Genomic DNA, 14,613 nt, shown 5'->3' on the forward strand with positions numbered 1-14,613 from the left:
AGAACCTCCTCATTCTCTTTATTCACACCCTCACAACTCCCGCCAGGGGCAAAGCCAAGAGCATAAGACCCACACACACTCACCAGGTACCTATATACATACATGCAGAGAACACATGTCCCCTGCCTCACATACACTTGGAGACACACAGACATACACATCTACACACATTCTGCAGGTAGACCTCCAGCTCTGGGATAAAGTCAGAGGTCCAGGCACCTTTCAGCTGGCAAGTTGGGAACACAGAGTCTCATAGAAATGGGTCCAAACAGAACTTCCAGCTGAGAACCCGCCTCCATGGGGATCTGCTGTCCTGCCTGGGTTCCATCTGTCCATCCATCCACACCAGCATTATAGGTAGAATCAGCTGAAGGCCTCCAAGGTCCTCTACAGGTTTGGGACTCCTACAAGAAAGAGGGAAATCAAGGGAGATGGTAGGACTAGATCTTGTCCCAGATTCCCTGAGAATGAGGGAGGGGACCCAGTTATGAGCCCAACACTCCAAGAATGAATAGGGCAACCTATTGGGTAAGCTGCCAACTTTTGGGTAAGCCCCAACACCCTGGGGATGAGGAAGTGGATCCAGCTCTGGGCCCAGGCACATCAAGAATAGGGGAGGGGATCCAGATACCCCAAGAATAAAGATGGACATCCAGCTCTGGGCATAATACCCTGAAAATGAAGGAGTCCCATCTAGGAGCCCCAGCATCCTGCAAGAGACAGAAGAGACCCAACTCTAAGCCCAGGGACTCAAGAATGAAAGGCCCATCTGAGTCCGGAAGTCATAAGAATGAGGAGACCCACCTTTTGATTCCCAAAACCCTTATGAGGATTAAAGCATGTGGCTCTTAATCCATACAGTCAAAATAAGATCACACATCTCCCAAGTCCAAACCTCCCAGATGTCACACTCACCTGGAAGCTTGTCCACTGAAATCATTGGGGCCAAGAGCCCAGATTTTTGGGGTCCATCCTTCTCATCTGGTCTCAACCTTAGCCTAGAGCACAAAAAAGAAGTTGTCTCCCTAACAATGTGGGGCATCTCAGACTCTTCCAAATAGGTTTTATTAGTAAAGGGTCAAGAGAAGAAAGAGTAGAATCATGAAGTTGGGAGTGGAAGAGGGAGGAGGAATGGTTCTAGAATCAGATATGCTGGGATTGGGGTCATGAGGGGCTGGAATGGGTGTGGTCTGTGGGTATCAGAGCATTTGTGTGGGATCAGAGGCTAAGGGGCCAGTCACTTACCAGAGCCCCAATGCCAGGGCCCCAGCCACCAGTCCCAGGAAAGAGAAGATTCCCAAAGATGCCAGCACAGCCACCTGCTCCAGGGGGTCTCTATGGTCTGAGGCGGAGGGTCACATGTCAGCTGCAAGAGCAAGCCTGCCTGACCAAACTCGGTGTCCCCTTTTCCCTGGGGCTTTGTCATTCTCTCCCACCTTTGCCCATCTGCTCAAGCTCACCAAGTGGCCGAGGGTCAGGTAGAAGGGACGGCCCTGGGGGAGCAGGGCTGTCCGCCTGAGGTTCTTCCTCTGTCTGTGTGTGCTGCTGGTCCCCAACTGGTATCTCCTTCGGTAGGGGCTCTGGAGGGAGATAAGACCTGAGAACTGCCCACGACGGGTGGGGGCAGAGGCCAGGGCCTGCCAGGCGCCAGGAGAGGCCAGGGCCAGGGTTGGGCCCTGCGGTGCCTAGGAGGCAGAGTTTGAAGGGGCAGAGCCAGTAAGTAGGGGTAAAGGCTGAGAGACAGGGTAAAAGCTAGGGCGGGGCTTAAGCTAGGGCGGGGCAATTGCCAGATAGTCCCTGCAGACAGAGATACTAGTTGGCTTGGCCTCTGCCCTTTCCTCAGGCTCTGTGTCTCACCGGTGCTTGGAGTCCCCCAGGCCTCGGGGCTCCAGGAGCTCCAGGTGCCAGCGTCCAGAAAATCCCGGGCGCTGACCCGCACGACATGGGGCAGCCCAGCCACGGCATCGGTGATCACCTCCTCCAATCCAGCTGGCTCCACCTGGGAGTGCAGATAGTTGCCTGGCAGGTTATCCAGTTATAAGCACTCAGCCTTCCTGCCCTCCCACCCCACTCCAGCCTCAGTCTGCAAAAAGCACCCTTTCCTCCCAGTCCTGTCCCTGTCAGTCTGATGCAGCCTTCTGAGCCTCATACAGGGTGGCTGGTGGTGTCAGATCTACACCTAGCGTTCACAAGACAGAAGTGCATGGTGGTTCTGTAGATAGGCTGTGATTTCAGGATGACTGCCTGGATTCAGATCTTTGCTATACCACTTACTGAGTGAACATGGGCCTCTCCCTGTGCCTCAGTTTCTCCATTTGTAAAATAGAGGTGAATACACCTAAAGGAGATAGTACATGTATACACCTAAAGGAGATAGTACACCTAAGAAAGAAAGAAAGAAAGTGAAGTCGCACAGTCGTGTCCAACTCTTTGCGACCCCATGGACTGTAGCCTACCATGCTCCTCTCTCCATGGGATTCTCCAGGCAAGAGTACTGGAGTAGGTTGCCATTTCCTTCTCCAGGGGATCTTCCCAACTCAGGGATAGAACCGGGGTCTCCACATTCCAGGCAGACGCTTTAACCTCTGAGCCACCAGGGAAGCCCACTAAAGGAGACAGTAAATGTGAAGCACGGTGCTTGGCAGTGTTCAGTAAATATTGGATTATCTGAGGCAGCAGCTCACTGGGCCTGATGCTAGCCAATCTCTGCCACCTCCAGAGGTGGGAATTCACCTTTATTCACACATGAGTATATCAGTGTGTGTGCCTCTGGGTGAAAGGCCCTCCCTTTCCTAGAAAAGTTATTTTTAAAAAGTCACTGCTATCTACCCGCAGATGGGCTGACAACAGTTACAGCCCTGGAGGGCATTGGGCGGAGGCGCAGTCCCTGTGACAAGGCCTAGCCTAGGGAGAGTGCTCTGTAGGTGGGGAGCCCAGGGGGCATCAGTGACCTGCCAGATCTGGTCATGCAGAACGCCAGCAACAGGAAACTAGAGACAGGACCCACAGCCCCAGACCAGGGCGCACGCCAAGGCCTCACCGTAGACCAGGCTGGATGCTGTGCTGGGCGGTACTGCAGCCGGAACTTAAGCAGGAAGTGGGGCTGGCGGGGCCAGGAGGCAGGGTACATCCAGCTAGCACGCAGGCGGCGAGGATAGCCAGGCACCGACTCGACCCGCAGCCCCTGGGGCGGGTCAGGGCGCACTGAGGGCAGGTGGAAGGGGAGGTGGGGACACAAAGTCAGGCTACAGGAGAAGTACTCATCCTTCCCCCATCACCCCGCAAGGGAAGGCGGGTGTGTGCCTAAGAGTCCCGGAGGGGAGGCACTGCGGAGGAACTTGGGGAAATCTTCGGCTTGATCATCCCTTAGGCTCAGGATTTATCTGTCATCCCTGTTATCTGAGGATGGATTTTTGAAATGTTTGTTGAGTGAGTTAAAGAGTGAGCTGTTTTCCCTCCAAGGAAGATGAGTTGGCCCAAATTCCAGCCAGAGCCTTCGTGATCCCCTCCCACACACAGATCAAGAGGAAGCCAGCAAGGGCTTTCCACTGAGCAGGGAGGATGTGAGATGGAGCTGCCTTCAGCACTGGGCCTGGAAGCAGAGAGGCAGCACTGGGGTTGGGCAGCCAGGAAGGACTTGTAAGGGCAGGGGGTGGTGGCAGTAGCTTCCTGAAGCTGATGTAACCCAGCCTCCTAGGGTTCTGATCTCTGGATTCTTCCGAAGTCTCGCTGGGGGCCATCTGTGTGCTGAAATGGACCTGTGCTGGGAGGAAACTGTGTGGGAGCCCAGCAGGAGGAGGGTTATGAATTATGGGGGTATCTATACTCTGAGGTCCCATCTGGCGTCTCTGTGGTAGGGATCTGGGGAGCCCTCCAGGACTGGGTACTCACAGATGCTCTGCAAGCTCACATCCAGCAGGCGGGTGCTGGCCCCCAGGGGGTTCACTTCCGTCACATTGATCCGATACTGGCTCCAGAACTCTGCCCCGTGGACTACACAGCGGGCCGCCCCAGGGGGGTCCTGTGAGCATGGCCAGGGCCCTGTGGATGGACTCATCCTAGGAGGAAGGATGTGGTCTTGAACTCTGGAAATGCTCGCTGCGGGATCCAGCTGGAGCCCCCAGCTTCCCCCTCACGTCCTACCTTTGGCCATCAGCTCCCGCCACAGTCTTCTTCCTGACAGGGGAGAGGTCATCCGAGGTCAGGAAGGAAAGGAGGGTCCTCCCTCTCTCTCCGGCCTCCTTCAGTACCTCCCTACCTACACCCACACCCACGTTTTGCTATACACCCAAACATACAGGGACACACACCCGACGCTGCACACACCTGTAGGAGGTGAGGTAGCGGGTGGGTAAACCGCTAGCCTGGCTGGGACTCCAGATGCAGGAGAAGTTCTCGTAGTCGGCAGCTCGGCAGGAAACAACAGGGCGGGCCGGAGGGTCTAGAGGCAGAGGGTGCAGCTGGGGAATGCGAAGTTCCCAGGCCCTCCCCATCCCAGAGGTCTTCCTCTGGGCCCGAATCACCCCCCACAGCACTCCTCCCCAACTCACAGCCTAGCCGCAGGGTCACCATGCCCCCAAGTGCACCGTCCAGGGTCCGGCAGATATAGGTGCCCTCGTCAGTGCTTTCTGCCCGGGCCAGGACCAGCTGGGGCCCTAGCCCAGAATCAGGTCCCTGGAGCAGCCTTGTCTCCCCGTCCCGAAACCAGGACACCGGGGCCCTGAGAGTGAGATGAGATGATGATAGACGGAAGGAAGAGTCAAAGGACGAGTCAGACCGTGCCATAGCTCTCCCCTGGCTTCTTGGTGTGCTTGTGGTAAAATTCAAATTCCGTTTGCTGGCTTACAAAGCCCCTGGTGCTCTAGCCCTCAGCTCACTTTTCTTCCTCATCACCCCCCTCTCTCCCCTTCCACCACTGCACTTCAGTTAGGTTATGCTTCTTTCAGTTCAAGACTGTGGAGCTCAGGAATGCCCTAGTGGTCTAGAGGTTGGGACTCTGTGCTTCCACTGCTGAGGGCCCAGGTTTGATCCCTGGTCGGGAAACTAAAATTCTGCAAACCAGGGCATGGCCAAAAATAAATAAATTGTAAAAGTTTACAAATCTGATTTTTTTAAAAAGTATGGAACTCACTCCCACTTCAGGGCTTTGCACTGGCTGTTCTCTCTGTCAGGAATGCTTGCTTATACCATAACCTTCAGAAATCACCTTCAACATCACCTCTTTATGGACTCCCCTAATGGTCCAGTGTCTAAGACTCCACATTCCCAATGCAGGGGGCCCAAGGGGCCCCAGGTTTGATCCCTCATCAGGGAATTAGACCCCACATGCCACAACTAAGACCCAGTGCAACCAAATAAAACATATATATATCACCTCCTGAGAGGGGCCTTCCCTGATGACCTTAAGAAGGGATCACTCAGCTCGCCTCCTCCACATCACTCCCTTCTGATTTTCTGCCCTGCAGCTGTGTTACTACCCGGCATCTTGCCTGGCCTGTGCACTGCTGTATCCCAGGTCTAGCTAGAATAGACCAGGCAATTAGCAGGCACTCAGTACATGTAGGTTGAGGGTCCGGTTGAACAAGGATGGTTTGAGGGTTAAGACAGAGAGGTGAAGGTTACAGATACAAGGGGCAAGGATGGGAGGGTCTGAGGACTGGGAAAGGCCAAGAAAGCATCGTGAGAGGGTTCCATCAGCCCAACAGGCCGGTGGAGCACTTACCCAGAAGTCACTCCAGGGCAACACAGCGTCAGGGCCCTGCCAGGCTGCCCATACTGGACCCCTGCGGAAGGCACTTCTGAGCAGAGGCTCTTCCTTTCCCTCTCTCCCATCCTACCCCACCCTTTGTGAGAGTGACAGGATAAGGGGGGAACTTTTAAGACCCGAGTGGGGTCATAGGGTCAAAGCATCATGTTATAATCTGAAGACAGAGCTCAAAGGGCAGGGTAGAGAGGGACTGTTGCCAGGTTGGATGTCAGCGGTTGGGAGGGTCACGGGACAGGCCTGAGAAGGGGCCACAGTGCTGCTGGCATCACAAATCAGAGTTGGGGGTCATAGAGCAGGGTTCTTCTCACCTGGGGGGCCCCAGGCCTGGGGGCAGGGAGAGGAGGCAGACACCAGGGCTGCAGCCACGGCCACCAGGACCCTGCTCAGCCCTGAGCAGCTGCTGCTCATCTGCGGGCGAAAGGCAAGGTCAGAGATACCCCATGTCCAAGACGGGAGGCTAAAGCCTGCCTCCTCCACTTTCAAACTGGGGCTTTCTAGGAGGAAGAGGTTCCATGTGGGGTAAAGTTATCAGACATCATTGGAGGCTCTGATGTAAGGTCCCCTTTCCACCATACACCTAGTGCTGTGTGTGAGTATACACACACACACACACACACACACACACACCATCACACACCATCACACCCTCCTTCTCAGTCATGGGCTTAGGGCCCAGAACAAAAGCCGGAGGCAAGAGTCTCTGCCAGCACCGCCCCCCCCCACCCCCGCACCACCCTTGGCGCCCACCCCTGGCACCAAGCGCTGGCTCAGGCTCCATCACTCCCATTAACTCCTCCAATCCAGCTGTTGGGAGTTTCGTGTCCATTCCCACCTGGCCCAGGGACAGCCGCTGCCTCTGACTGACCTGTGGCCGCCCTTGTCACCCTGGGGCGGGGACTGATAAGGGTGGGTCTGAGCCCATCCCGCTCCCCTGCCAGGAGGCCAAGCCCTGCCCTGGCTGCCAAGCCTGGCCCCTTGCTCTGGCTATTTGGGCCGCTCCTCTGAGCCTGACTCTGGAATCTTGTTGGTCTCGAGCCTGGGAGGCTGGACAGGGCTAGGGTGCAGGCTGAGGCTGCAGAGTTAAGCAGATCCAGATGCCCGGGCTGCTGCCAGAGGCTGGGGTGGGCGAGGAGCCAGCAGATGGAGACAGGGTGGCGGGAGGGGAGAGGAGGCTGAGAGGAGCTAGGAGCCTGGGGGAACAGGAGGCTGGGGTGGGGGCCATGGGACCAGAGGTGTCCAGAGATCAGAACTGGGAGGCGGTGAGGGCTGGGCTAGGGCAGCAGGATCTCACAAAGGCTGAAAACATAACCAACTGTATATGAGTGGGGGATTGGAGTGCTACAAGAGAGGGATTCAGGCTGGGAGAAAACAGGAGGAGGAAGGCAGTGGGGAGGTGGGAACTGGGGCAGGAGAAGGGACAGATGGGGAAAGGGCCCCAGGCAAGGGCTCTAGAAGAGGGAGAGCCCAAATCCCCCCCACCCACAGAACTGAGCAGGGACCTCTAAGTGTCTGTGTGTCTGTCCAAGGGTGTCCAGTGGCTCACCCCAGCCCCCCAGCCACATTTACCCTGCTCAGCCCTGCCCTACCTCGGTGATCCCAGTGGCTGACTGTCCATGGCCTCCAGGACTTCCTCCCACCAGCTACAGTACCGTCTCAGCTCCACTCAGTTCTGCGACCCCAGAATCGTCCCCTCCTTCCCCTTCCCTGCCCCCGCCCCTCTGCACCCCCGCAGCTCCGCCGGCCCCTAGCCAGGCCCCCTCCCCTTCTTCCCGCCTCCCCTCCCACCCCCTCTCACCCAAGGCCCTGGGAAGGGAAGAGGCCTCCCCCAAGTCTGGAAAGGAAGCCACAGAAACAGCCAGGCACAGCCAGAGAAAGGAGGGCTGCTCTGTCCCTGTCAGTGAGAGGTTCCCTGTGTTCTCACGGCCAGGCTCACAGGGGGATTCCCTAGGCACCATCAACAAAGACACTCCCCTGAACACACGTGGACACAGTCAAACGAAAAAGCAGACACACACTTGTGCTCCCACTCTTTTCTTATTAGCTTCCCAGCAAATATTTCCTTAGGGTACAGCTGGCTGTGTTTTAAGGGGAAGAGAGGCCCCATTTTGAGGGATACAAAGAAAAGCCAAAGAGTCCAGCTTCCTCCTCCCCTGGACGTTCCAGCCATTTCTCACCTCCCTCCTCTCCTCTCCAGGCCCCAGCACCAGGAAATGCCTTTGGTCCCTGGTGCCAGACTCACAAGACCCACACTTACCCTCAGACACACACTCTCAGATACAGCCACTCACAGTTACAGCGATACACTGAGACATGTACACTTACACATTCCCAGACACGCACAAAGACACAGACATCAAAGTCTTCCTTGCACAGTCACACACACACTTAGCACTCCGCCCCTAGGATGGGGGTCACAGCACTCCCTGTGAGCAAATCCTCACCAGGGTTTAAGCCTCTTCTTCCAAGGGGCTCTTAGCAGAGATCCCTGGGGAGACGAAACTGAAGAGATACAGAGTGTGAGCTCTAGGAAGAAAGTAATAGGGAGAGAAAAAGACATAGAAAACTGAGTCGGGCAGGGAAACAGAAAATAAGGATCAAGGGGCCAGTGACAAAGGAGCACTAAAAGAAGGGGAAGGGAAGTGTGTTGGGATGGGTCTGTCCACGCAGGCCACTGAGTAGAAAGGTCAGTGTCATCAGCTACCTACAGAAGTGGGTCCCCAAGATGCAAACCCAGCTCCACCCCTCCCCAGTCTAACAGTCAGGACATAGGACACACGTGGAGTGCAAGTCCCATCCTTACTCGGCCACGGCTGAAGTCACACCTGAGCACACACAAACCCAGCCAGGCACTCTCACGCTGGCAGACGCGATCTCCTATCTCGCAGAGACCTTCCCAAACCACAGTCGCCCCGGTGTGCTCACGGGCCGTCTCACCGCACAAACGCTTGACCCAGCCTCTGCCCCCACACCGCACACTGACACACGCACACGGAATCGCACACCCGCACAGCCACATGCACACGGAATCGCACACCCGCACAGCCACATGCAGACTCGGCCACAAGCGCAGCGACACCCGCAGGCATGGTAGCTGACATCTGCACCAAGCGACTCTGTTGTGAAGTCTCGCACACTGACATCGTCACACACAGCCTTGGAAGTCTCACACGCGCGCGCGCACACACACACACACACAAACACACACACGCACGCACACTGACAGTCCGTCAGTCGCTCAATCCCACACCCCCCTGCCCCGCCCTCTCCTGGCCAGGCTCCCGCCAGTTCACCCGCGGCCCCATCAGGCCTCACCTTCCGCGGCCGCCGCCGCCAGCGCCCTCCGCCCTCGCCCTCGCCCTCGCCCTCGCCCTCTGCCCCGGCCTCGACTCCCTCCCGCCCTGGGGCCCCGCCGTGGGGGCGGCTCCGCCCAGGCGCCAATGGAAGGAGCAGGGTAAAATAGGGGGGGTCTCGGCCCATTGGAGCCTCCAACTGCCAATCACCTCCACCCCCACCTCGGCCGGACACTTCCTGTCCCGTCCGGGACTGAGGAGGCTGCCGCCGGGGGACAGAGCGTGGAGTTGGGTTCCTGGGTCCGGGCCCCGAAAGCCCCTCCTCCTGGGACCGCGGGACCCGAAGCTCCCAGGCCCCTCCCCCTCCCAGCCGTCCGCAAACAAAGCCTCAGGTTTTGTGGCTTAGGAGCTGCTGGGCAGGTGACCGGGGAAGCTGAAGGTGCCCCTGACTCCAGATAAGACAAGGAGGTGGACTGCTGTTAAGGCGGTGGGCCTCAAACGTCGCTGGACATTGTGGTTTTATAACCGCCAAGCCACACTCCAATTAAATCAGTACTGTTTAAAACTCCCCGGATGACTCCAAAATGCAGGCCATTCAAAGGTGTAGGATCAAATATGCGTGCGTGCGTGCGTGCGTGCGTGCGTGTGTGTGTGTGTGTGTGTGTGATAGGAATGTATGTCTTAAGAAACTAGCCGCCCATCTAGGGTTCCATTCCCCAGTCAATGGGGGCTCAAGGAAAATGTGTGCCACGTTTGTCTGAGCTTCTTCAAAATAGGGTAACACTCCAAGTTGACCCTTCCCCTCCAGGGTCTTTAGGAAGACAGGACCAGGGGCTGGAAGGCAACAAAGGTTCTCCTGGATCACGGTATTACAGTACTGCCTGATGTGATTTCCCCTCCCGGAGACTCAATTCCCTTGGAAAGAAAGAAGACAAAAAGTGTTCTGGCCATTCCTGCATCACTCACAAGCTCCTGACTTCACCTAAATGTCTGGAGGACCCTAGGTGCATCACATCTCCTGGGTTGTATGACTTGTCATTGCCGCAGTTACAGTCTTGCCAGGAAAACAGGTCCAGAGAAGCGGGGCTGGACCCAGGGTCACTGCGAACCATGCCCTCCTTCCAGGCCTCAGGGCTCCTAACTCTGGCAGCCCCTCCCTGCCAGGGCTGTCTTCTGTCCTCTGCAACGACTGGGGCACAGGGGCAACAGAGGTGTGCAGACACTATGCATACATGCTGCATGTGGGAGTCTGGAAAGGCCAAGGACAAAAAGCCACGTACACGTTCCCTGCCCGCCCATTCAGCCCCTGTGGCCTGGAGCAGAGCCAAGATGCAGCCGCTCACAAAGCCAGGGTTCTGGCAGGCAGCCCAGGGCCTGGCCACTGACCACTGGGACTAGGATCCTCCTCGCCTGATGCCCACCAAACCCTCAGCCCCAGGCTTGGTGAGTTGACACCCTAGGGATTTTGCAAGGGAGGCTCTGGTTTTCCCAAAGCCTCAGCTAAAGATAAGAACAAAGTATTCTAAAAAATTTTAAACTGGGCTGCCTTAGTTACCCTAGGAGTAAAAGACTCTATAAGCCACACACGACATTGAGTATTAATTTTGTTCAGAGATTTGGGGCGAAGGAGAGGTGGGGAGGTCGCACTCTTAAATTTTTGCACATCTCTTGGAGACGTGGGTTCAATCCCTGGGTCGGGAAGATCCCCTTGGAAGAGGAAATGGCAACTCACTCCAGTATTCCTGCCTGAAAAATCCCATGGACAGAGGAACCTGGTGGGTTACAGTCCAAAGGGTCGCAAAGAGTCAGACACAACTGAGTGACTGAGTAAGCAAAAAAGTTGACAAAGAAAAGTTCTGGCTGGAGCTATGCCTTCAGCCTTTAACCCCAGACCCCCAGGGATCAGAGTTCACACTCCTCTGGCATTAGAATATGTGATTAAAGTTTGAGAAGCATAGTTTTATTGATCCCACATCTGCCCAAACTCTAAGCCCTGGTCCGCAGGCAGAAGGCCCTGTGGTCAGCGTGGTCAGGCGATGGCTGCTGTCTCCCTGTCCTTCTGCCCCAGGCGGTAATGAACCTCAGGAAGTGCCCTTAGTCTCTCTGCAGCCTGGAAGGGGGAAAGGGGATAATTAGGGACGGTAATGTTTGCCCAGAATGGGGTATGGAGTTCTGAGTGTGAGAAGACACTAGACACTGGGAAGGGTGTGTGGGGCGGGGAGGTTGGTGAGAAGGACTGCTGGAATAGCCAGAGATGAAGGAGCTGAGCAGCTCTGGAGTCCCCAGGAATACCCAAGTTATGGGGGTTTTCAGGGTCATGATTGTTGGGATCCCTAGAGGAGAAAGGAGAGAACAGGGGACCCAAGCATCCAGGGTGTTCCAAGTCCTGACCTGCTCCGGGGTGAGGTCCCTCTGGGCCTGGGCAAGCATTTCATAGCCAACCATGAACTTCCGGACTGTAGCAGAGCGCAGGAGTGGAGGGTAATAATGAGCATGTAGCTGCCAGTGGTCGCAGTTGGCTCCAGCCTCTGATCCTGTGGGAGCCCCTGATAAAAAGAAGGCAGAGATGGTTGGGAAGGGTCCTTTCTTAGTTTTTCAGCCTAGCTCCCCAAACCATAGCAGGTACCTGAAAACTACATCTTCCAGCATTCTCTGCCAGAGAGACAAGGCACCGGAAGGTGCACTGAGAGACATAGTTTCACTAAGTTCGCGCCTCCACTCTCAGTTCCGGCATATCTACTCTAAAGGCTTCCCCAGCAAGTGTCCCAAGGCCTGCTGGGAGTGGCAGTCCACTAAGCCAGGACCCAGGAGCCCAGAAATGGCGTTGGGGATAGACATGGGTACTCGGGAAGCCTCACCGTGCCAGCCCATGGAGTAGGGGAAGGATGTCTCAAATAGGTTGTCATACTTGGTCAAGAGCTTCTTCATGATGGAGGATAGATCTAGAATCAGAGCCTGACTCTCAGCCTGGGGCGCAGATGCTGTCCCCACCAGAGCCATCCCCCACCAAAGCCTGGCCCCAGGGGCCCAGTTGGGAGACTCACCGTCACGCTCAGCGGGGGTCAGCTCGGGCAGCCGCCGCACATGCCGGCGGGGCAGCAGTAGTGTCTGGAAGGGCCACACTGCCCAGAAGGGGACCAGAACTAACCAGTGCTCACTGGTTAGGACCAGACGTTCCTAGGCCAACCCAGCGGAAATGATGTCATCAAGGTGGGCGTGAGGAAGCCAGCAAACAGGTAAGGGAAGACCAAAAACCCTATGCAGAAACTGATGGCTTCTCACCACCTCTATCACTACCACCCTAGTCTAAGCCTTCATTATCTTTCCTTTAGCTTATTGCTGTGTCTTCCTAGCAAGTCCCTCTGCTACTTCCCTTCTACCCTTCTCCTTCACACACCTCTCCTTTTGGGGTGAGGCTAGGGGCTTCTTAGGGACACAAGATTTGGCTTTCTCCCACCTTCCTGAGCAGCTCCTGGCGGCCGTACTCCATGAGCAGGGGTTCTCCATGCTGATTCTGATAGGCCCGCTGACATCGCTCCTCACGCTGGGCAACATCTGGTAGGAAGCTGCTGGCCCACACCTGTCAAGGGGCAGAAGAGCAGGTAGATCCCTCACCCACTGAGCCTCCACATCAGTAGCATACGTCCTCTGGCCCTTCCCTTACTCCGGTTCCCCACCCCACAGTGCTGGGTTGGACTCAGCCCAGATATCTATGGAAGCCCCTCACACTCTTACCTGGCAGTGGGGATGGGGGTTAGAACAGCCCATCATGGCTCCTTTGTTTTCAAAGATCTACGAGGTAGGAGTAGGGAGCTTTATAGCCAAAAAGATACCAAGTCAACCCCTCCCGACCACAGCCCATGGAAATAAAAGTGCCAATTCCCAGAACCAAACTGTACCACCCCTTCCCTGACCATCTAGTAGAGGGAGCAACCTCACAGACCTGCACCCAAGTGTACTGGGCACCCAGTTCCTCTGTGACTGAGGCCCACGCATCAACGACAGCTCGGATCTCGGGGACTGACATGAGTGGCAGTGTCACATCCGACCAGGGGTGGAAGCACATGACCTTACTAGGTGGTGAAGGAAGGAGAGGTGACTTAGGTATAGGGCTTGCTGTGTTTGGGGGTAGGGCCCAATCCGAGTATTCAGTCCAGGCCCCAGGTTTAAGGGTGTAAGAGTAGAAATTCATTGTTACCAAACTCCTCGAGCAGCCTCTGCTTGGAAAAGGGGGTGATCACTGGGTCCTAAGATAAAGGGGTATCACTCTCTGCAGCAGAAGTCCCCCAACAAGGTACAACCTCTTTGCTCCCCAACAGCATCCAGAGCCAGGTTACCTGGACTAGGGGCATCCGGCCGCAGAGCTGGGAAGTCATTGTCAAACAGGAAGATGCCTTCATAGTCAGGATTCACCTACAGACAAGGACGGGCTAGAAGCCTCCGGTGGCCCGTGCCACCAGGCATCCGGTGGGTCTCAAGGTTATAACTAGGTGGGGAAGGCCACTCTGAGGTCAGAAAGATTTGGTGGGATATGACCCAGAAGGAGGTCCACTCCCACTGTGAGGTGAAGGGTTAGGGTCCATTCCTCTGTGGGGTGAAGGGAAGCTGTAAGGGAAAGGAGACGGAGCTACTTCCCCTACTCCCACCCCGCCACCGCCCGCCAAGCCTGCAGATGTAGGATCTAAAGACTGACCTCTCCATTGGCCCGTGTGGCCCCCGGACAGAGAGGGTTGTGGGGGTCATGTCGGGGTACTGTCGTCAGAGGCGGGGGCTCGACCTGCCCCTGCCAGGGACGCTTCATGCGGTGCGCTGACACCAGCACCCACTCATCTTGCAGCGGGTTGTAGCGGATATGCTGATGCTCTGGCGGCAGAGAGTCCAGATCAGTCACACAGCTCTCCGCCCCCTTCTCCCCTGCAGAAGGCCCAAGCTCGGATGCACGCTCTTGGCCCCACCCTGCTCAAGAGCTAAAGGCCGCAGCTTGAGCGCTCCCAGCGCCAATCAGCCTGCAGCCCCAACACCGGCGTGTCCCTTCGCCGCGCGTGCCTGGACCGGTGGGCGCGCCGACCAGCAGGCAGGGACGGCCCCTTCCTAAGGAAGGGGAGGGTTCAGTTTCGTGTCCCAGCGAGTCCCGGCCGCCCTGAAGTTACCGCTTGCCCGGAAGCTTGTGGCCATGGCGTCCGCCTCTAACGCCCGCTGGCGCTTCTCAGGACACGCTGCGCGGCGCGACTGGAGGCCACCGGGGGGGAAGTATCGTCTGGAACTTTGAGCCTGCTCACTTCGCCCCCATCGCCTCGTCTGTCCGGTCCCGCCCCGACCTCGATGATTGGACAGCCGCCAGCACGTGACAGCCCGAGGGTCCGCCCTGCCACCTGGGGGCGGGGCTCAGGACTGACTACCCCTACAGGGGGCGACTTTGATGATCCCACTCTAGGGCCAAAGCCACTAACTACCCTGAAACAGCCTCTGTGAAACTGCTTACTACAGATCCCTCAGCTCCAGGATGCTTAAAAGACTTCTTTGCTGCATTAACTCATTCATTTGATCATTCATTCA

General features: G+C 56.5%; 2 protein-coding genes across 5 annotated transcripts; both read right to left on the reverse strand.

Moving 5' to 3' along the window:
• Position 1: 1 nt before the first annotated feature.
• Positions 2-9,184, reverse strand: IL11RA (interleukin 11 receptor subunit alpha). Of its 4 annotated transcripts, none has more exons than XM_070459589.1 (14): positions 9,080-9,184; positions 6,076-6,175; positions 5,723-5,783; positions 4,551-4,720; positions 4,327-4,441; positions 4,144-4,176; positions 3,892-4,058; positions 3,041-3,204; positions 1,858-1,999; positions 1,461-1,580; positions 1,246-1,342; positions 916-998; positions 672-710; positions 2-404 (listed from the first exon to the last, which is right to left on the reverse strand). In XM_070459589.1, exons 2-13 carry the CDS (start codon positions 6,173-6,175, stop codon positions 694-696), a joined length of 1,269 nt encoding a protein of 422 aa, XP_070315690.1. In that variant the 5' UTR covers positions 9,080-9,184; the 3' UTR covers positions 2-404; positions 672-693. The 4 variants fall into 4 exon arrangements, with proteins under 4 accessions (XP_070315690.1, XP_070315691.1, XP_020753999.1 ...); XM_070459590.1 differs by lacking the exon at positions 672-710 and adding an exon at positions 8,209-8,266 and having other exon boundaries at positions 9,080-9,110; XM_020898340.2 differs by lacking the exon at positions 672-710 and having other exon boundaries at positions 9,080-9,183.
• Positions 9,185-10,995: 1,811 nt separating this feature from the next.
• Positions 10,996-14,322, reverse strand: GALT (galactose-1-phosphate uridylyltransferase). The gene is made up of 11 exons (XM_020898330.2): positions 14,208-14,322; positions 13,751-13,920; positions 13,395-13,470; positions 13,256-13,304; positions 13,001-13,130; positions 12,793-12,849; positions 12,515-12,637; positions 12,102-12,234; positions 11,916-11,999; positions 11,449-11,603; positions 10,996-11,167 (listed from the first exon to the last, which is right to left on the reverse strand). The coding sequence occupies exons 1-11, from the start codon at positions 14,230-14,232 to the stop codon at positions 11,087-11,089; spliced, it is 1,083 nt and encodes a 360-aa protein (XP_020753989.1). The 5' UTR covers positions 14,233-14,322; the 3' UTR covers positions 10,996-11,086.
• Positions 14,323-14,613: the final 291 nt, after the last annotated feature.

The sequence above is a fragment of the Odocoileus virginianus genome, chromosome 31 (genome assembly GCF_023699985.2).
Source record: "Odocoileus virginianus isolate 20LAN1187 ecotype Illinois chromosome 31, Ovbor_1.2, whole genome shotgun sequence".
Taxonomy (NCBI): Eukaryota; Metazoa; Chordata; class Mammalia; order Artiodactyla; family Cervidae; genus Odocoileus; species Odocoileus virginianus.

Bases quoted from the DNA above. Each gene is read 5' to 3' on its own strand.
- IL11RA (XM_070459589.1), bottom strand. From the start codon at position 6,175: ATGAGCAGCAGCTGCTCAGGGCTGAGCAGGGTCCTGGTGGCCGTGGCT. The intron at 5,784-6,075 runs GTGAGAAGAACC...TGCCTTCCGCAG, and splicing joins CCAGGCCTGGGGCCCCCCAG to GGGTCCAGTATGGGCAGCCT. The intron at 999-1,245 runs GTAAGTGACTGG...TTTGTGCTCTAG, and splicing joins GCCCTGGCATTGGGGCTCTG to GCTAAGGTTGAGACCAGATG.
- GALT (XM_020898330.2), bottom strand. From the start codon at position 14,232: ATGGCCACAAGCTTCCGGGCAAGCG. The intron at 13,131-13,255 runs GTAACAATGAAT...TTCACCACCTAG, and splicing joins GAGGCTGCTCGAGGAGTTTG to TAAGGTCATGTGCTTCCACC. The intron at 11,168-11,448 runs GTCAGGACTTGG...TCCCCCTTCCAG, and splicing joins GGGACCTCACCCCGGAGCAG to GCTGCAGAGAGACTAAGGGC.